The following is a 23,694-nucleotide window of genomic DNA, read 5'->3' as shown; positions in this document are numbered from 1 at the left end:
CAATCCTTTATTAATGTTTTTGTTAGAAAACGTACGGATACACTTTTTCAAGACATCAGTATAAAGTTATGCGGTGACCATATATTGCTCACAAACATCTCCAAGAGGTTATTTGTTCTGATTTGATAAAAATCTGTTCATTCCTCACCAAAACAAAATCACCATTCAGCTGATGCGGCACGTGCTCGTGTTTTTGTTTTCGTTGATAAGTTAGCACACGTCGTTGTGACATTGTATTATAAAGTATTTTCTTGCTTAGTATGTAAAGCCCTCCTCTGTAGAGATTTTATCTGGAAGCGTCCCTCACGTAGCCAAGGAGTGTGAAGGTGTGTTCACAATCTTACGAGAAGGAGATAGGAAATAGCGTCATACATTACAAGGGAGGACGTTACGAGTAAACGTTAATTTAACAGGTAAAATTTTTTTTCCATCCTGTTGAAAATAAAGATTCAGATAAGAGGTAGATAAAACACAGTTTATTTGAAGAGGGGTTTTTAATTGTACAATTATTGAAAAGTTAAAATCATCGCCAGTAGACGGCAATAGAGGAATTTAATATGGTGTTGAAAAAATTAAGCAAATACAGACACACAAAGGTTAAGCAAATAGCCTAGTGCAATATTGACTAAACCAGGTTGATAAGATCGACACATACTGCATGACAGTCAACACAGTGAATGGTGTTAACAAACATACCGTGCAAAGATACCATAATTTCTTGTAGCACACGACAACCCTATAACCTTTAATTGTAGACGATGGGAACGACCAGCCTACACTTAAGGTAGTAATGCGCTTCGAAAATGAAAGACATAAACTTTTTCTCAAACTTTACTCAAAGAATATTTCTATAATTTTCTTTCAAGATCAAGAATAAAAATCGGGGTCACCGTGCAAATTTTGACACTAGAGAAACAAATTACTCAAGAATAACCGATATTTTGTATTCAAAATGGTCGCCGTCTCTGTGTTAACGTCTCTGTGTTATGAAGAAAAAATGAAATTTTCGATTTTGGAGATAGAAAAACGTTCAACCGCTGAGTTTTCCGAAAATTCAAAATTTTATTTTCCCCATAGAGTTAAAACTGGAATTGCTATTTTTGAACTTTAAATATCGCAAAATGTTGGGTACTTTGTCTTGCTAGCTGCGAATTTGCACGATCACCTACGTTTTTATTGTTGCTTTGGTAAGAGAATGGTTAATCGTTTCATAAACGAAAGTTTGAGCGAAAAGTTTAAGTCTTTCACTTTCGAGGTGCATACTACCTGAACTTAATATGTGTCCTCGGGCATTTCAACTGCTGGTCGTATAGGCTACAGTTGTATTTTAGGTCCACGGACGGCTGTTCCTTGATATATTCAAATTGAAAACATGTATCGTTGCAATAAACCCTTAACAGACTTAAATGATTTCTGATTACTGATTTGTATAACATTCAACACTGCAAACATACCGTAAATTCCATACAAGATTGTATGCAAAACGTGTAGTAACTGATTATATCTTATCTTGTTTAATAAAAATGTTGCAAAATATTACCGGGTAGTCAAAAGTATCCATCGGTTGCTCTGCTTCCATCTCGCCTTAAAACCAAAGAACGAACTTATTTTTCACAAATTTTACCTCCTTTTCCCCCTCATGAAAATTCATCATATTACCGTGTCCTGTGCTGTCACATTTGAATTGGTCGAGCTGAACCACGTGACCGACCAGAAAAACACAGTAACAGCTTGTTTATATGCCCCATGAATATGAATAATAATATTAAGAACTCACTGTATCGTAAATATCGTAACTTTACAGCCTAAAAGTAAATTATGATTTGTGCCAAGATCACAATCAATCACAAAATGAAATGGAGTACTTGTGGGCCAAGTTTAGACACTTTTTCAAAAAAAGCCTCCGGATTTGCAAAATGTTTAAAACGAGCTTAACAGAGCGTTGCGTATTACACTACTCACTGAAAAAGAATCATTGAGCTCGCATACAGAGCAGCATGTCACTGTTCAGAAAATAGACTATTTGTGCAATACAAGTTCTGGGGCCCGTTGACTTTCACATGGGGAATCGTCGTAAATTTTGACGGTTTTCTCGGGTTCGTTCATATATAATGGAAATTACAGACTCTGCGCTCACCATTAACATTTATTGATGCGATCGACAAGCCTCGACCGCAAGTTTTTGGCTTTTCTTTCGCCCTTGCCCGTAAATAAACGTTCATGGTCAGGGCATCGCCAATATTTTCTATAATAGTTATATGGTTGCCTTTAAAACATTTTCTGTTGACAATATAATTGACACCAATTTTAGGAGTCCAAGATAGCTGCTAGTTAGTTTGTGTTAAACATCTTATCTATCTCTGAAACAAAGAGGTGGACACATATAATTTATTTATAACTTATTCTAAGATATCTGTAGAACACAGCTAATTTTCTACACTCACACCCATAAAGCATAGTAAATTCAATGAAAAACTCATGTGAACAGGATATGTTATTTCAATCAATTCACAAATTTGTCAAATCGTTTTTTTTTTCAGTTAACTCTCAAACAAGACATGCGAAAAGCAGTCGACTTTGTTGAATCATTAAATTTGATTAAATATGCAAACACGCCAAAGTTACTCCACTCCACCAGTTGCATTCTGACTTACATTATTACAGGTTTGGTCTGCAAAGAAAAATTGCCAATAGCACCCAGTTTATGGATGAGATTCTTGCCTTCAACTATAATTGAGAATAGTTTAACTTTTCGATACTTGGTATATCGACCATCGTGAGGTTTGATATTTGAAAGGATAAATAATGTTGTATATGCTGTATATGAATCATCAATACAAGTTTTTAAGTTTACGAAATCCTTTCATGCCTTGTTACAGTTACGGCTTTTATCAAACACTTACAATAATTCTGTTCTAGTGTTTTTACTGCATACAATTACAAACCACAATGGTTTACTTGTATCTATGTCAGTGCGCTGTACGGTGGCGTCATCGCTATCCAATGAAATCAGTAGATGCCCTTCTTTCTGCACCCAGAATCGGAGAATATCGATTTTACCATAAATACATTTCAACCAATAATCCTTTAATGTTTGTATATGACTCGGCCCGGTCACGAGCTCTTCTAGATATGCAGCGGGCATATCATCCGGGCATCTACTTGTAAATCCTACTGATGTTATTCTGGAGGAGGGGTAGCACACGTTAACATCCTCGTATTGGACTCTTACGGATATTTTTTCATCAAGAGCAACTGACCTGTGACCGAAAACGACGGTACGATTACCGAAGGTGATGGCCGATCTCCGATCAAAAGAAAATACTACGTTTCCTTGGTTGCATTCATGAAATCGCAAGGGCACTGAACGGTCTTCCTTCTTCATCTGGCCACCACGTAGCAAAATGCATGATTTGGTATGCTTTTTTGAGGACTCATTGTCAAGCAGAAAGGCTCTCCTTCTCATGGGTGTTCCTTGCATTTGCTTTCCACTGGCACTCAATCTGGCAATGGCGCCAGAACTGCCAGAAACCTTGTCCGCGGATGTAAACAGTGGTGTACCTTGATGATCATGGGCTTCTAGTACTGTTGTCATATCAAGCTGACTTCGGGCTAGCTCCGAAGTTTTGTTCACATTCGAAGGGACTGCCAGACCATGTACATTGCCAATGCTAGCAGTTCCTATTTCAATAAGGTCATTAGCCTTTTCAAATTCAATGTAGTCACTTTCTGCTGGTTTTACTCTTGTTTCTACCTTCGTAAGTTTCAATGCTTGTGACGATATTCCTTTCTTGGCGGTCATTAACTGTGCCGGGCTACCGAAGTGCGAAATATTCTGAACGTAGTCACGTGTGCTGGTCAAATCATTCTCAATACATTGCAGTTCCTTCATTTGCCTGTGTAAGGTTGTCTTTCTAGATTCAAGCTCATATTTCATTTCTCTGTGATTTGCGTTCCAATACTTTGCACGTGGTGAATGATATCTTCGATGTGGATTGACAACTTTCTTTTCTCTTCGTCGAATCTTTTCTCAAGTGATGTTATTGTCTTATCTACATTATTTATGCTCTCATTAACCTCCTGTTCTTTGTCATTCAAATTCGTCAACAGTTTTCCAACTCCTTGGCGTAGGTTTTTTGCGGACTCTTTAAGGTATTGGTGTTTGTGTTCTGGTGCTTTGTGATCGATAACTGTACACTCTAGACATATCACTTTATCACAGGTCACACAGAAATAATCCAACTTGTTACCCTGATGCGTTCCACACTGCATTGGTACTGTCACCGATGCGGGGGAAATGGACTTTGCCTCCTTATACGCAGTGAGAGGCATCAGTCGATGTGACCGGGTTGCTGGTATTCGTCTATGCGGACGTGCACACGTTGAACACAAATTCATACCACACTCAATACATCTCGCCTCGTCACCTTCATTTTCCTCGCAGCCGCCACACTTTGTTGATTCTTCGTTCTTACCGCCTTCCTGAAACCTGTACTGCTCGACCAGATCATTGATGAAGAAATTTGTCTTCAGCATGCCAACACCACCAGAGGGAACAGCACACGTACGTCGACATATCGGGCAATCCAACTTTCCAGCTTTCTTCAGTAGTTGACTCAGGCATGGCTCACAGAAGGTGTGTAGACATGGAAGGCATTTCGCGCTCCTGTACCTGTCCGAGCAGATGCCACATCTGAGAAAACTGTCATCGATTTTCGCGAGAAATGACTTCTCGTCGTTCCCTGCTGCCATCTTCTTCTGGCTTTCTATAGGCAAGTGGAACATTCATGTCATGACACGCATGCTAAACTCTGTAATGCCAATAAGCCCTTAGCAACACCCTATTTTAACACAAAACATACAAACCAGAGTCTGATTGAAAAGAGTTATTGGACACACATGACTCGACATTTGCGTTGTGAAGAACAAATAAAGGTTGACAGTGTTTACGCATTGACTACATCGAGAGGGCGCACGCTTGGTTAAGCTATGAAAAAAGAATATCTATCGTGTCTTATATATTCGACTTGGGCCGGTCGCAATCAATAGCGAAATGACTGGTTTATCAGTATTTCCATCCGATAAGAGTTTTGCGCCAGACGAATCAACAAGTGTGTAGCAAAGGACATTGGCATTGTTTCGCAAGGACCCAAATTGATAAAAATGAATCTTAAAACTGGTGCATGTATTTCTTCCCTAGTTCTACCATTGGGACTAGAAAAACTACGGCGTATGTTTCTACCTTTATACGTCTTTCCAAAAAGAAATTCACAAATTGAATTAGATACGGTTGGGAAAAATCCTGTTCTTTCGGAATTTACCCAAGTCAATCTTCAGCAATAAGGAAAAAGAATTTTCGTGCGTCCGTAATGCACAGTTGGAAAAACTAGCTTTCCTTTATTGATAATGTCATAAAGAGTGCATATTAAAATAACACGCACATATCAACAAAATACAGAGAAACACAAACGATTATATATTATATTATATATATATATATATATATATATATATATATATATATATATATATATGATATATATCATCCCTCAGACGAACAGCAAATACTTGTTGGAATATACAGAATGCAAAGGTTTTCTTTTTTAGTACAGTGCCCTTTTTCTAAAATGAGAAAATTCAAACCGCTGAATTTCATAGACACTGGTGCTTAAGCTTGTTCTCAGTCCAGAACAATCAAACAAAGAAAGAAAGAAACAGACTGCTACAAAAACAGAAAATTTCTTAGATATATGTTGTACTCTTAAAATTAATTTCAAGAACAACATTTATTGTTGAATGTCATGGAGGACATTTGCTGCCGAAAATGATTTCAACAAGTGAGAAAACGAGGGCTTGGATGGTCTTAATTGCTTAAATTTACAATAAATCAATTTGTCCTGTACATGAAGAGCTAATAATCGCAAACCATAGTGGTTTACTGGTACCGATGCCTTTACTGCGAATTGTTGCCTTATGGAATAAACACTTTTTTCAATCTTCTGTTACCCGGCTTCGAAAGATCCAATTATCCTCATTCAATCGATCGCCTTTTGATGTCGTAAACCTAGCAGAAATGGTAGACGCTTGTTCTCGTCTGGCCTTTCAAAAGTGAAACTAATAATTTCGCAGTTCGATATAACTCTTCGCGATTTACTTTCACTGATATTTTCTCGTCACACGTCACCGGACTGTGACTAAACATCATAGATGTACACTAGAAACAAAGCAGGCTTTAATATTGTAATTGCCGAACGCCACGTTTCCTTCGTAACGCGAATGAAATCCAGGGGTTCCATAAACGGCCTGCTTCGATCTTGGGGTTTTTAATTACAGCATACCGCACAACAAGACACATAATTTACAGCCTCTTTCAACCTGTAAGTTTCCAGATCGAAGTAAAGCGCCCTCCTTCCCTGACTTTACTTGAGTTTGTTCCTCACTGTCACTGTATTCGACAATTGTACACCTAACTTTGTCCATTGAAGCAAAAAAATTGTGCCCATCGATGATCACAGACTTTTAGTATAATGGACAAACCTAGCCGTCTTCCGATTATCTTTAAGATGTTTTTGTACGAATAGCATTTCTAACTGGCAGCTTACGTGTAGTCACCCCTCTTTGGTTTCACTACTGTTTCTGTCTTCATTGGTTGCTGTACCTGTGACGTCATTCCTTTCTTTGCGACCATGAATAACCACCAAAATCTGTGGTGTTCTGATGTACACGCATGCACTTGATAGCTCATGTTGTGTACGCTGAAGTTCCTTCATCTGCCCCTGCATGATTGGAAAAATAACTGCTTCTTATCATAGCTTTTTTCAAAGACACTATTTTGTGTTTCAGTGTATCTTAAGAATAATATGGGAAAACAAGTATTTGCTATGACAAAATATTGCAAATCTTTAGCCGCTATCAGAACTATAATTTACCAACAAAATACTTTGTTTGCAAAATTATAGCCGAGCATGACGGATATTTGTAACATTTTCCAATTCACATTCTTATAGCATAAGCTAATAAACCTCGGAAAAAAATATAACGATTCATTACAAAGGAATGGCAAGAAATGATAAGAAGGGGACAGTGATATCAAATTCTTGTTAAAGAAACTCCAGGCTTTTACTGTGACACTCCTGGTTTTATGTTATTCTATGTGTAGGCATTGATAATACACTTATCTGATGTCAAACTTATGATAAAGTCAATATTAAGTAAACTTCATCTTTCTGTTAACTTGTAGCGCAGTAGGGAAAATTCTGCAATTTTCGCAACCACACAATTCAATCTTCAGCAGAAAGAAAAAATAAGCTGCGTGCGCTCAAAGATTAAAAAGCTGACTTTCCTCCGATATGAAAATATGAAAAGTTGGGCAATGAAGTTTTGCCAGTAAATAAGCTTACATGTTCTGTGCACAGAATCAGTTACATGATAAATTTTACGAAATCTCCTTGATGCCTTCTGTATACGACAGTCAAATAAGGTCGGCACATTACAATGATAGAATAGTTGTTGAAATGCTTTTTTGCTCTTCCTGTTCTGTTTATTGGTCTTTCTTTCTTTATTCTCCCTCTGTTTATCTATATCTGTCTACTCATCTCTCTTTCCGTTTCCGTTCGTACAATGTATCTGTGAGTCAGTCTATCTGTCTGACTGTCTGCCTGTCTTTCTCTGTCTGTCCGTCAGTCGGCCTTTCTCCCTGTAATTTCTCTCTGTCTCTCTCTCCATCAGATAAGAATGCAGGCTACAAACACTGCATGTTTTGATGGATATTGGTGGAGGGAAAACTGATCAACATTAGAAGGGTGTTAACTTATTATAGTAGAATTAAAATTATATTGCATTTATGTTCAGATTGTCAGTACATCAAGTTATTGTTTACAGTTGAATTTTCGTCGGGGCTGGGATTAATTGGTGAAAAAGATATGCAAAATATAATGCATTTGCAAGTACTCCACTTTGTAATTTGTTATGACAAAAGTGGAAATGTTTAAGTTATCAAAGTTACAAAAATAGTGTTGTTTTCGCAAAATGCTGCTAGTGACAATGCAGAAATATTCCAATACGCCTTTTCATTGGAAAAGTGAATATGTCTCGAAGAAATAGAATTGTTCATAGACACAACCATATAAATGACAGTCAATTTAGAGATAAGACAAGAGACTATGACACCCCATTCTTGCTGAAAAACCTCTGGGCTTTTATTTCCTAGATGAATATTATTGATAATAGGCCTTTAGGATTGGAATAGGTGAAATAATATGCCCCGATATTTTTCAATGTCAAACAGTCACAAAACAACGGAACAACTGGTAAATACATTTTATGTATGAAAACATTACAATGTTAAAGTTTTTTGTCAAAATTACTTGTAATCGAGTAAACATGAAAACTGACAAAATAAAGAAAAGTAAAGATTCCCTGTATTGAATTCAAAAGAATGGTTAAAATTACAGAATTTGCTCGATATTTATATTAATGTTTGAAAAAACTTCGTTTTATCGGCATATGATAATAAATCATTTCGTAACACACCTTGTCCTAAACCCTCAGTGATTCGTTAATTTTCGGTGACTGGGTATGCATCACCTTGACGCAGACACATGCAAAGAGCAAGTAACGGCTTTTAAATTTCCAAATACTGTGAAGCAGTTAACAGTTGAGAACAATTGTTTACTTGAAAAATTAAAAAGTGCCGTCGAAGCAAGCGTACATTGTGGAAAGATTATGGCAGTGACGTCTATGATCGAGACGAGTGATGATGTCTAAGGGGCGGCGTCAAAAGTTCGATGTCGGATAAAAAACTTAATCCTTTTAGTTTGGGGGTAGGGGGTTTTGACCCCAAAAACTTTCTATCCGACAAATCGATTTAAGGTCTTACCTCTGAAAGGAGAAACCTTGACTTAATTTGTATTGTTCTTGTTCACTCATCAATAAACTTCAAGTTTGTTGTTAATATGTAATTGTATTTTCATTGGATAAAACAAAAAATTAAAATGTGTTCTCAGCGTTAATGAAGTATTATTTTAGTTGTTTTTTATTTCATCCCATAATTGACTGGTCCTTTGCTTCGCTTTACATAGAAAGATCTCAGCCTGCCAATAGGTTCAATATAAGTCGATTAAGTTTTAAGGGGTGTGGGGGGGTTTGGGAGAAACAAAGGGAATCAAGCTTTTTATCCTACATTGAACTTTTGACGGCGCCCCTTAGGACACTCCCAATGTTTGGCGAGAAAACTGGAGAATGTGTGTTGTAAACACATATTGACCGGTATTCGGGGAGCATATGTTTGTTTTCCTCGGGCTTGAGAGTCGCCTAAAACCTTCGGCCTCGTTAAACTGACTGCTTTGGCGCGACTTTCAGGCCCTTCAGGTAACAAACGAATGCATGAGTATACTGTTTACCAGTTCCAAATACTTTACAGTGTATATATGCGCACACGGGATTGGAAAACATCGATACTTTAATCTGGCAGATATTACTATATTCAAAAAATTATTTTACTAACATCGAAGCCAATTTGTCTTACACATACAGTAAAGACATTTCATAAACTTTTCTCCGATAGATAAAATAAAGTATATGGAAAGAGAATCCATAGTGTGACAGATAACCATTCGTTCGTTGATTTTGATTTTGTAACCTTCATCGATATTTTCTTATCAAAATTTACTAAATGATGACTGAAAATAATGACTCTAAAACCGTAGGTATCAGCGGCTTTCTGATCACAGGGAAAAGCCACGTTTCTTTTTAGTGATACATTAAAAACGAAATTTAATTTCGGTAATTCTAATTTTACTGATCAATGCACTTCTTAAAATTAGTTTCAATAATAAAATGAGTAGCAATAGGAATTTATAAATAAAACCACTGTGACGATCTATCTTAAAGTCAATTCCGTAACTTCAAAAACAAACAAACAAAACAAAAAGAAGGAACTCTCATAATATTTACACAAGTACCCTTTCTAACCATATTGAATTGGTAATCTGTAGTAGCCAATAACCTATTTGTATTTATGAGACATGTTAAAGAAAAAACATTTTGATCGAATGAAGACAATCCTTTAAAGTGCTTCATGATGCATAGAAACTTGAAATTACGTTTCTAGGGTATTGAACAAGAAGTTTTAGACGAAAATACATTAAGACAAATATGAAAATGATATCGATTGCAACAACATAGCGATTGCAATACTTGTATAAATAAACTTTAATGTTACCATCCTAAGCAACATAAGTCTTAAATAAGAAAAGGATGTATCGATTTGACAAGAAAATCCAGATGTAAAACCGAATTTATGGACAAGCTACCGACTCCCTGTGGACAGTAATCTACGCTCAAGTATTGACGGGGATTTTATTTTCACCTTCTTTACAAGTGACTGATGGCATATTTGTTGAAGTATTTGTACTTTATAATGTCGCAGCGACATATAGAAATTATGGAAATACATATACGCAATCTTGAAATTAATATTTTCCAATTGTCTTTCTATAATTGTTGCTTTTCAAAAAATGTTGAGAAATTAATTAAAATATCAAATATGGTTTTCAATGTAAGAGCAAACTTATTCAAAGTAATAGATGTGCCCAAGTTAATAAAGTTCTTCAGATGAAGAGATGAGGAACGAAAGAGAAAGGTTCAAGTCTTGGGTAGAACGATGTCAACGTATAAGTTACACAACGCGTTTTACGTTCAGTAAAGGAATCTCGTCGTTAAAGCGCTAGTTGAACAGCTGAATTTGTTTGATATCGTCCCCCAACGCGAAAACAAACCATAATGGTTTACTGAAATCTATGTCAAGAAAGACAACACGTTCATCATCGTTGTTGCTCGAACACAGCATCTTTCCGCCTTTGCTCACCCATAGTCGAAAACTATTTCCAAAAGATTTTACAGGTGTCATCCAATAATTGGTACTATCCTTCAGTTCGTCAAGCCGTAAGTTTCGAAGATACGATTTAGGCATTTCTTCGGGGTTTTTACTAGTTAGTCCAAACATTGAAATTTCGTTTGGCATAAAGAACCAAGCAGGGTTAACGGGTTGATTATCATCATTATAATCTTTTGTTGTCTTCACCGATAGTATTTCATCGAAAGTTACCGACCTATGCGAAAAGATGATAGCACTGCTTCCTTCGCGGGTAGCGGTGTTATGATCTGAAGAAAATGTCACGCTCCCTCCGTAATGTCGATGAAATCGTAGTGGCTCTACACTCTTGTGTTTCAGCTTCGTGAATGGGTTTATTTGAGTACCATGAACAACCACACGTAATTTACAATCCTTGTCAAGTTTTAAGCACTGACTTTCAAGGTGTATCGATTTCGACTTACTTGATTTGACCTGCATTTGCAGTTTTTCGTCACCACACCCAGTAATTGTACCCTGTACCTCGTCAGCGGAAGTAAATAGCGGCGTGCCTTGATGGTCGTCGGCTTGTAACATTATTGACAGAGAAAGCTTACTTCCACTGAACAGTGACTTTTTAGCTACAGTCGAGCATGTTGAGAGACCAAGTACTTCTCCAACATCAGCTGCTTCCACCCTTTTAAGGACATCGGTTTTCTTGAATTCCATATAGTCACTTTCTTTTGGTTTTACTATCGTTTCTGCCTTCATAAGTTCATGTGCTTGTGACGTTATTCCCTTCTTGGCAGTCATCAACTGTGCCGCGCTTCCAAAGTCGGAGATGTTCTTGATGTATTCACGTGTACTTGACAGATCATTTTCTGTTCGCTGAAGTTCCTTAATTTGTCCCTGCAAAGTCGTCTTTCTAGACTCGTATTCGGATTTCATTTGCTCTGCAAAGAGTGTTCCTATACTTCGAACTTTCTGAAGAATGCCTTCGATGTGAACATTTAACTTACTTTTCTCTTCATTGTATTTTTTCTCAAGTGACGTCATTCTCGTATCTATGTGGTATTTACTCTGCTTTAGGGCTCGTTCCTTTTCTGCCAAATTCGTCAGCAAATTTTGTAAGTCCTTGACGTAGTCTTTTGCAGATTCTTTAACATATTGGTGTTTGTGTTCTGGTGCTCTGTGATCGATAACTGTACACTCAAGGCAAATCACCTCTTCACAGGTCTCACAGAAATACGCCAAAGGGTGACTTGGATGTTTATCACACCGCCTTGGTGCAGTCACCGATGTGGGGTCGGCGAACTTTGCTTCTTTGTACTCTTTAAGGGGCATTAGTCGATGTGACCTGATTCCTGATACTCGTTTGTGCGTACGTAAACACGTTGAACACAAATTCATATTACACTCAATACATCTCGCCTCGTCACCTTCATATTCCTCGCAGCCGCCACACTTTGTCGACTCTTCGTTCTTACTGTCTTCTCGCAATCTGAACTGCTCGACTAAATCATTGATGAAGAAATTATTCTGCAAAGCGGCAACACCACCATTTGGAACAGCACACGTACGTCGACATATCGGACAATCCAACTTTCCAGCTTTCTTCAGCAATTGACTCAGGCATGGCTCACAGAAGGTATGCAGACAAGGTAGGCATTTCGCGCTCCTGTACCTCTCAGAACAGATGCCACATATGAGGAAATTTTCATTGATTTTCTCGAGAAACGATCTCTCTTCGTTTCCTTCTGCCATCTTCGTTCCTGTCTGCTGGGGGTATCTGTACAGTCACGTGATACGTAAGCTTATATTTTGCATACAATTCACAGGTATGAACTTTGAACTAGTACAGAGAAAGTATTTTTAAATCAAAGGCTTGCACTCTCTGCAGGGGTTTCTTATATGTGTCCACAATGAACATCGTCATGTCGAACAAAGGAAGAATGTGGGAAGCCAGCTGTAAAGCGTAAATCCAAATAAATAAAGTAATGGCGTCATGATATTTCAAGGTTCCGGAACGAATATTGCAACCTTCCAAACAATGGACTCTTTGAGAAAAATTGCGTTTCTAATAACCCTTAAAAGGTATACATTTTCTGAAGGGGTAGATACCGGCTAGACGTGACCAAAGTCTGAAGGTTATAAGGATCAAAACACAATACATTGAAGGAATAGAGTTTAGCGGACTGAACCGTGACGATGCAGCGATCGCATTTGGCATGCAAGTGACTGCAACGAACGCCTCAGAAAAGCTAAATGACTGGTCAGTTTCTTCGGCCTGGGAGGGCGGTGGATTCACGGGGCCACCTTTTCTTGACTTGGTGATAGGGGTCACCAGGTTTTTGATATGCCCAAGGGGGGGGGGGGGGGGTTCAGTGTGTTTTTTAATTTCGACATGGCTCATACTTGCAACAAATGCAGTTGCATTTTGCGGCGCGCCCTTCGGGTGCGTAACTTTAATAATAATAAGACATATGTTCAGAGCCCCGTCCTAGTGCAAACATATTATATATATATATATAATATATATATATATATATATATATATATATATATATATATATATATATATATATATATATATATATATATATATATATATATATATATATATATATATATATAATATATATATATTATATATATATATATATATATATATATATATATATATATATATATATCCCAGATACCTGTATATTTAAAAGTTTTCAGCGCGCCCTTCGGGCGCATGTCTTTGAAATATCAAACAATATTTTTCAGCATGCCCTTCAGCTGCATAACTTTCATATTATATATATATATATATATATATATATATATATATATATATAATATATATATATATATATATATATATATATATATATATATATATATATATATAATTATTCAAATTATATTCCATCTTTTGTTTTTACGTTTGCCGCGCACAGGGGTTCACCCTATTTCGAAAGTTGGAATAGGGGGTCACCTAGACTTGGTTCAAGTCGGTGAATTTTTAAAAATAAAATCATTTATAATAGTTTCTCTTGTGTCTCTCCTATTTCGTACAAACCTATTCGGAATTCGGTAGAGCAGGCCAGGTTTTCACATAGTCTGGTTCCCTGAACCATTTCCCCGGTAGAGGCGTGGGGAAATATAGGGTCAGGTACCGGGTAGCCATTTTGAACAGAATTTTGTTCAAGATGGCGGAGGTTAGTCACCTGACAGAACATGCTACAACAAATATGGCTGCTACCATGAAAACGCCAGTCAAAATTCGACTGGATCAGAATTATGTTCGAACACTGGTATCCGAACGAAAAACATTGGCACACGAGACGGGAAACATAATCTGAAAGGATTAATCCAGAAGTACGGGGAAATAGAGGTGATTGAAGGCTGGCTGTGATATCGCAGCAGTACTTGTGGCGTGTATCGAACGCGCTAGGGTCATTGAGGTCATCGCCGACTGTGGCGTGACCCCAATGACCAGAGCACGTTCGATACACTCCACAGGTACTGCTGCGATATCACAGCTAATTGAAAGCAAACTTTGTTGGAACTGTGAACGACGATTGATTTCGATGGATAGAATGGTGTCCGAATTTCGTGAAAAATGTCAGGCATCATGTCGACGTTCTTAAAGTATCAAGAGGTGTGCTAAATCACACTGGTTCAATCATGGAGGTAGAAAGTCTTTCTTTCTACCTCCACGGCTTTGTGGTACAAACAAGAAGTTGGTGTCAATTGAGCCTTGTGAGCAAAGTGCGAAACCCAAGAAACATGAGAAAAAGTTACAAGTGTTACTTTCATCCAATCACAGCTTGTTTTATTTTAACCAAATAGCGTCCATGTTTATATTAGCCGGTACCTGACCCTATATTTCCCACGCCCTCTACCGGGGAAATGGGTCAGGAACCAGACTAGTTTTCACAGCGACTGAATGCGTTACTTTTGAGTCTGCGCAGTATAGTGAGTTAGTTTCTGCCGGGTGAAACTCCCCTGTATAGCGTTCACCCGACTCATCGCGTTCACTCCGCTCACGCGCGCGTTTCACCTGAAAGCAAAATACAAATTATTGCGTTCACTCCACTCAAACATTAACAAATCACAGACTTAAACCAAGTCTAGGGGTCACCCTGTTTTCGAAAGTTGGAATGGTGGGTCAGCCACTTTTTGACGTCGGCAAAAAATAATCCACCCCCCCCCCCTAAGCAACTAGTGGTAAACTGGTTGGTCAGTCAAAATATTGGCAAGTGCTGTGATTTATATTTTGTTATCACTGTTTACCCACCACTGTTACCTGACGTCCGACTGGCCTGTCTTCTGAAGGTGCTCTTGATACTTGAAAATGTTTACGGCCTTTTCCGAAAGATTTCTAGAGTATTGTGTCCTCCATGTGTGTCAGAAGATAAGCTGAAGACGACTACTCAAAATATGCTTTTCGTTATACTTTTTGTTGATATAACTAACAATATTTGACTTTGCACAGTGAAGCCCCATCCGTAGGCTGCAGCTGCAACATCTTTTTAATTACAAATCACCACCCCAACATTTATGTATATCAGCGTGAGGTGCTATGTTTGTGGAACGACATATTCTGTGACTCTCGCCATATGTGATAATTGCTGTGCCCTGATCATGAGTGTGAAGAAAAACGTTCTCCTGGCACTATTCGGAGACGTCAAGAGCGTAAATTCGGTAGACAAAATCAGAATCCTGCTGTAATTTTTTTAGCCAGCGTGAAACAACAGGTCCGGCGAGTCAACAGGTGTTGAGCAATCATGAAAACATGAAAATATGTGCCACGTCGAATGAAAAGTGCGGGGAGTCGTCATCATCTAAACCACAGAGAAACATAGACAGAGTCGCAACGGGTATTGCTTAAGGCGTGAAGCGGCTACGTAACCCATCCATGTTCGCCTCACCTAGGTGCTCTCGCCTCTCTTTTCCGAAGAGTGCTGACCATGCATCCTTCGGTAATTTTCGGATTTTCGCCAATTGTTAAGCGAAAGTATGTTCGGCAAAGTTTGTGTTGTTGTTGTCGTGTTGTGCTGAGCGGAATTGACGTGCTGGCGAAAACGGGAGTGTTTTGAGCTTCAGGAAAGTGAGTTTTACCATTTTAAAAATTCCTCTCATATTTTTATGAATATATAATGAGTGCGTTTGAACCAAATTTGAAAGTCTTTTATCGATACTGTCTGGTTTTACTCAATGGTTTACGGTCAGTCATACCGTCTTTTACACGTTCGTCAAGGAAGGACATTTTTATGAAACTGCTGGCGTGTTATGTTTTGATTGGCGTGAAGCAGTGTTTCTGGCCTGAGAGCTCACAAAGTAACTATGGTTGCTACGCGACTGGCAGTACGATGCCATCTCGTCGTATTTTTCGCATAATCTCGTGCAATTATCAACCACAAACAAAGCCTCCAAAATGTTTAACACCTTTGAAGCTCATTTTAATATGAAAAGCCAATAGTCTACCAAACCGACCATTGAACAAAATGCATGCCGCGTTTCCAGTCTGTTTATATTTGTCTGTGTCAAAACCTGTTAGCTGCCCTGCTTTCTTGCAAATAAGATGAATGTTACGCCAAATGACTTTCTGTCTAAGGTCTGTTGTGATTTTTATGAAGATCTCTGATTGAAAATTCGAAGAAAGAGCTCTTCGACCCATGTTTGTCGGATACTGCTCGCTTCAGAGGAAGACAGGGGTAGAATAAAAACTGAATAATGTACAAGATATGCTGAATCTTTTACATGAATTGACCCCGACACGATATCATCCTTTGTAGCAATTGATTTAGATGATTTGCCACCCTTAACGCAAAACCACATCGATGTCACTGACCTAATACAAGAGCTATTATATATAAAGTAAGATATTACATCATTAAAGGAGACCAAAAAACGATCTGTACACTTGAATTCTAATCGTAGAGAAGGAGTTGAGTTGCTGAAAAAACTCCCAATTATCGAATCGAGTAAGCTGTTCATCTTGCATGAATAAAAATCCTAGTGCCCATCATCAAGAGATATGTGATATAGATGTAAATCGACAACAATCTGGCGTGTGCCCACAAAATAAAATTATTCAAGTGATAACTCGGAACCTCCAAGCATAATCGAATCGTCGATGAAAACACTTTAAAATCTATGTCACCACAGTCCAGTTCAAGCCAAAACCTATATCAAAAAATCGATGTATGAGCCTTCGGGAATAGTAGTTCTTCCAACAAGGCACCTACATATAATGATTCCTTCCAAGTTGCGTCAAGGAAGAAGAGACAAAAACGGAATCCAGTTATTGCCACATCACTGACGTCTGACTGTCTTGTTCCTGGAATAAATACAGAACCATCAGTAAATGTTTTTGTAAGTCGTCTGGGCTCCGATTCTTCGTCGTCTCAACTGACTGATTACGTCAAGAAAACATTCAATTGTATTACAGTTATCGAGTGTGATCAACTTACCACGAAGTATGATTTTTATTCATCTTTTCGGATAACTGTAAAAGGAGTCAGTTATAATGACTTTGCATGCTCTGAAAAGTGGGCCTGTGGAGTATCAGTTAGAAAGTTTTATCGTTACCGTCCTGAAAAGGCCACAGCATGATGTCGAAAAAAGCACCTTATAATTGTAGATCTCTCAAATCATCGCTTCTAGACGTTAAGATTATTTGCAATATGGCTGATACTTGTCTTTTGCAAGAGCACTGGCTCTTTAAAGATGAGCTGCCTTTGCTCTCATCGATACACGGTGACTTTCAAGCTTTCGGTGTATCGGCAATGGACACACACAAGGGTTTATTTGTTCGCCGCCTGTATGGTTGTACAGCTATTCTCTGGGAAAAGTCATTGGCAAGTTTATATAACACCAAAAACATATAATGATCCACGAATTACTGGCAGGGAGCTCATGTGCAACTTTGGTAAATGTTTAATACTCTGTGTTTACCTTTCCGCAGATTGCGATGAAAACTTCGATGCATTAGCTATTTTCTTGGTCAAATTCATTAAATAATAAAAGATGCAGTACCCCATACACGATTGTACTGGGTGATGTGAATGCTGATCCCAATAAGAGGTTCGGTCGAGAATTTATTTCATTCGGCAATGAGTATAACTATGTCATTGCTGATTGGTCACACTAGCCAGAGTTCTTATGTGTATACGTACAAAAGTGAAGCCAACCTTCTGGCTTGACCGTTGTCTGTGTACAAAGGCAGCATATAGTGCACTTTCAAATATTCAAATTGTTGATGAGTTTTATCATATACCTACATTCAAGTGCCTGTGTAAAGCTACGGGGGAAAGCGCCCTCACATCCATGCATTGTTTACGTATCACGTCCCGGTCCGGTGCCTAAATTTCGATGAAAGCATCGGATTCCAGCCTTCTTTTTATTTAGAACGTTTTATTGTAAACGGCAGTGCGCGATAGTCAAAAGTTGTAGTCATATCATAGCCAGGCATACTGCGTCCAAATATGGGCAATCGCGTGCATTTCTGAACTAACCTACATTCTGGTTACTACGCGCGTTGCTATCAGCAAACGTTCCATTCATACACAAAGCCAGCGCGAGATTAGGAAAACGTCTGCTCGCTCAGATCGTGAAAGATGATAATGATATCGCCTCCAAACGAAGGGCGCTATGTCGCAAGGCTAACTGTATATCTTTATTATTTAACAGATTGGCCATTGAAGGCTTTGTTTGTTTTACCTGCTTTTCATTAAATATAGTCAGTGTTTTCTGCATTGATGGTTAATTTACTGATATCACACTAATAGCAAACTTTTTAAAATTTTGTATTGACAGTGTTAAGAGCTGAAATGCGACAAGGATTCATACTATAAGATAAGCTCTATTGGTATTACACATATACTAAATGCGAGCTAAAAATAAGTCGAATACATACCACATTGTCTACTACATCATTGCTGTTGTCTTACAAGCTGCATTAGCTGTAAACTTTCATGCAGTTCCCATTTTTGTCTGTTTGTAAAGCATAGTCACGTGTTTTGTTCCCGAATGCCTCGTCGTAAAGTTGTCGGTACAGCCCTACTTTGTGTGATATCCGCCTATTTTGTTGACGACTGTCACCAGATAGCCTTGATCATTTATGGGGAAAATTGAATTTAATTATGGCTTTTTTGAAAGGCAATATTTTGTAGCCCAATACATCTTTGGGAGGAGAAGACGACCAATAATAAGTACAATGGCAAAAATGTTGAAATCTCAATCAGCTATCGGAGCTATAGTTTATCCCGAAAACACTTTGGTCAGCAAATTAATAGCAAAGCATGGCGAGATATTGGTGACATGTTCGAATATACATTTGCATAGTAACGTTTGTTTACCTAAAAATAAAACTTCGTATACATAAAGTGCAAGGAGTGACAAGAAAGGAAAGATGGGTGACGCTGATGTCAAATTCTTGTTAGCAAATCTTAGGCATTTACTTTCTTGATTTACATTATTGCTAAGTGTAGGCATTAGCAATGCACTGAATCACTGCATGTCTGAATTTATGATAAAGTCACTAGACATGTAACTAAGTAGATTTCATCTCTACCTTGTACCTGTGAACTTGTCATGCAGTAGGGAAAATCCTACGATTTCGCAACTACGCAATTCAATCTGCGATAGAAAGAAAAAATAAGCTGCGTGCACTGTTATCCATGTCTCAAAGGGTACCAGTACATATTGTAACAAACATACACAAAAACAGATAAAAGGTTTCATGACTACTCTCTGAATAACCACACTTTAAAAGACCCAGAGTTTTGCACAAAAGTTTTTACAGTGAATCAACACTATCCATATAGTGTAATACTATAACAAATTGACTTACTGTAGGAATCGCCCGACTGAAAATGTTGAAAATATAAAAATACTTTAAGCAATGAAGTTTTCGAGTAAATAAATGTGTCGTGCACAGACTCAGATACTCGATTTATTAACTTTCCTATATGTCTTCTGTAGACGAGTATCAAATAAGGTCGGGCACATTACAATGATATGATGGATGTTTAAATGCATTTTGTTCTGCCTCTATCATTATTGCATTTGTTCCTCTCATTCTGTTTCTGTCTGTCTGTCATTATCTATTCTCCTTCTGTCTTTTTCCGTCTGTCTCTCTTGTTTTGTCTTTCTATTAATTCTCTTTCTGTGTCTGTTTGTATGTCTGTGTCTATTTCTGTCCCTCTCTCTATCTCTCAGTGTTTCTGTCTGTCTCTCTGTCTGTCTGTCTAACTCTCTGTATCTATGTCTTTCTGTCTCTCAGTCAGATACGAATGCGGGCTCAAAATCGAGGGTCAACGTGCAAATATCGACACTAGAGAAACAAATTACCTATTATTTACCGATATTTGACATTCGAAATGGCCACCGTCCCAGTGTTACCTCTATGGAGAAAATAAAATTTTCGATTTTCGAAAAATTAACGTGGTTAAATGTTTCTTACTGAAAGAGCTATAGAATGAGTCCCCTGTACTGAGATAAGAAAAGAGTTGTAAAATTTGAGAGTCCAAATATCTGTCCCCGAGGCGCATTTTACCTTATAAAATTGTCATTGCATTGCCATTGTGTTCAGATTGTCAATACAGACTGTAATTGTATACCGCTTCATTTTCGTCGGAACTAGGATTCATTGGTGAAAAAGATATGCACAATAGAATGCATTTGCAAGTACTCCACTTTGTATTCCACATAACACTATTAATTTTGTTATGACAAAAATGAAAATGACGGCAACAAATTCTTTACCCCATCCCTCTTTTCAAAAGAATGCAGGGCAACAATTTCTGTGCCCTCATTTCTCCCTTCAACAATGACGGCAACGAATTCTTTGCCCCCATTTCTCTTTTCAAATAATGCAGGCAACAAATTCTTGGCCCCCATTTCTCCCCTTCAACAAATGACAGCAACGAATTCTTTGCCCCCATTGCTCTTGCGATCGTATGAACACAATCCTTGAAATGCCAGATGATCCATAGAAACTTGAAAATGACATTTCTATAGGGTATTGAACAAGCAGTTTTTGACAAGAGTACATTACGAAAAATATGAAAAGGCCATCCATTGCAAGAACATACAGATTGCAATACTCTATGAATAAATTTTAATGTTTCCATCCAAAGCAACATATATCTCAAATAAGAAAGGATGTTTCGATGTCACAGGAAGATCCTGATGTACACCTGAGTTGATTGACAAGATACTGACTACAGTCATTCACGCTCAGTGTGTTGACGGGGGATTTATTTTTCAAAATTGGTGCACCTTTTTAGCTTCACAAGTGATTGAAGCCATATTTGTTGAATTATTTGTAATTTATAATGTTGCTGCAACAAATAGAAATTATGGGAAAATACATACGCAATAATGAAAGTGATATTTTCTCACTGTCTTTATCTTATTGTTGCTTTAAATTTATAAAAATGTTGAGAGATTACTGACAATGTCAAAACGTGGCTTTCAGTGTAAAAGCTAACTTATACAAAGCGTTAGATGTCCTTAAGTCAATAAAATTCTTCAAATGAAGAGGTGAGGAGCGAAACGGAGAGGCGCAAGTGTTGGGTAGAACGATGTCAACGTATGAGTTGCACAACGAGTTTTATGTTGACTACAGGAATTTCGTTGTTATAGTGCTAATTGAGTAATTGAATTTGTTTGATACAGTACCTTAACACGAAAACAAACCATAATGGTTTACTGACATCTAGGTCATGAAGGATAACATGTGCATCATCGTTGTTCCTTGAACACAGCATCTTTCCGTCTTTGTTCACCCAAAGTCGAAAACTGTCGCCGTCTCCAAATTGATCTGCAGATTTCAGCCAATAATTGGTGCTATCCTCTAGTTTGTCAAGTCGCAAGTTTCGTAGATACGATTGAGGCATTTCATCAGGGTTTATACTAGTTAGTCCAACCATTGCACCATTGATTTGCGCTAGAATCCGTTGCAAGGCGTTTCGATAACTAACAAAATCATGTTTTGTTATCCTCACCGATATTTTTTCATCAAACATTACCGACCTATGAGTAATGATGATAACATCGATTCCTTCACGGGTAGCGGTGTTATAATCTGAAGAAAACGTCACGCTCCCTCCGTGATGTTGATGAAATTGCAGTGGCTCTACACTCTTGTGTTTCAACTGCGTGAATGGGTTTATTTGAGTACCATGAACAACCATGAACGACTACACGTAGTTTACAATCCTTGTCAAGTTTAAGGTATTGACTTTCAAGGTGTATTGATTTCGACTTGCTTGATTTGACCTGCATTAGCAGTTCTCTGTCACCACACCCAGTAATTGTACCCGTTACCTCGTCGGCGGAAGTAAATAGCGGCGTACCTTGATGGTCGTCGGATTGTAACATTATTGACAGAGCGAGCTTACTTCCTCCGAACTTTGACACTTTAGCTACAGTCGAACATGTTGAGAGACCAAGTACTTCTCCAACATCAGCAGCTTCCACCCCTGTAAGGTCATCGGTTCTTTTGAATTCCATATAGTCACTTTCTTTTGGTTTCACTTTCGTTTCTGTCTTCATAAGTTCCTGTGCTTGTGACGTTATTCCCTTCTTGGCAGTCATCAACTGTGCCGCGCTTCCAAAGTCTGAAATGTACTTGATGTATCCACGTGTACTTGACAGATCATGCTCTGTCCGCTGAAGTTCCTTCATTTGTCCCTGCAAAGTCGTCTTTCTAGACTCGTATTCGGATTTCATTTTCTCTGCAAAGAGTGCTCATATGTTTCGAACTTTCTGAAGAATGCCTTCGATGTGAACGTTTAACTTACTTTTCTCTTCGTTGTATCTTTTCTCCAGTGAAGCTTTTCTCTCATCTATGCGGTATTACTCTCGTTCACATCTCGTTCCTTTTCTGCAAATTTCGTCAGCAGGTTTTGTAAGTCCTTGACGTAGTTTTTTGCAGATTCTTTAACGTATTGGTGTTTGTGTTCTGGTGCTCTGTGATCGATAACTGTACGCTCCAAACATATCACCTCATCACACGTCACACAGAAATACGCCAAAGGGTGACTTGGATGTTTATCACATGGCTTTTGTGCAGTCACTGAAGTGGGGTCGGTGGACTTTGCCTCTTTGTACTCGTTGAGTGGCATCAGTCGATGTGACCGGGTTGCTGGTACTCGCCTGTGCGGACGTGCACAAGTCGAACACAAATTCATATCACACTCAATGCATCTCACCTCGTCACCTTCATTTTCCTCGCAGCCACCACACTTCGTTGACTCTTCGTTCTTACCGTCTTCTCGCAATCTGAACTGCTCGACTAAATCATTGACGAAGAAATTATTCTGCAGAGCGGCAACACCACCATTTGGAACAGCGCACGTACGTCGACATATCGGACAATCCAACTTTCCGGCTTTCTTCAGCAGTTGACTCAGACATGGCTCACAGAAGGTGTGTAGACAAGGTAGGCATTTCGCGCTCCTGTACCTGTCCGAGCAGATGCCACATATGAGGAAATTTTCATCGATTTTCGCGAGAAACGATCTCTCGTCGTTTCCTTCTGCCATCTTCGTTTCTGTCTGCTGGGGGTAACTGAACAGTCACGTGATACGTAAGCTTATATTTTGCATACAATTCACAGTGTATGAACTTTGAACTTACACAGAGATAGCATTGTTAAAGCACAAGCTCGCTGTTTCTGCTGTAGAGAGTAAATTCAAACAGAGAATTGAAGGTCATCGCTTCGTTATGTTTCAAGAGTGCCGGGAACAAAAATTGGACCCTTCCTAACAATGAACTCCAGTCAGTAAACTCTTGCGCTTGTAATAACCCCTTCAAGGTACATATTTTCTGAAATTGTA

General features: G+C 38.3%; 1 protein-coding gene across 1 annotated transcript; it reads right to left on the bottom strand.

Moving 5' to 3' along the window:
- Window positions 1-22,701: 22,701 nt before the first annotated feature.
- On the bottom strand, window positions 22,702-23,400 carry LOC139144304 (E3 ubiquitin-protein ligase TRIM56-like). Its single transcript, XM_070714999.1, has one exon. It carries the CDS (start codon window positions 23,398-23,400, stop codon window positions 22,702-22,704), a length of 699 nt encoding a protein of 232 aa, XP_070571100.1.
- Window positions 23,401-23,694: the final 294 nt, after the last annotated feature.

This window comes from Ptychodera flava, chromosome 1 (assembly GCF_041260155.1).
Source record: "Ptychodera flava strain L36383 chromosome 1, AS_Pfla_20210202, whole genome shotgun sequence".
Taxonomy (NCBI): Eukaryota; Metazoa; Hemichordata; class Enteropneusta; family Ptychoderidae; genus Ptychodera; species Ptychodera flava.
This window is presented reverse-complemented; position numbering and strand designations above follow the sequence as displayed.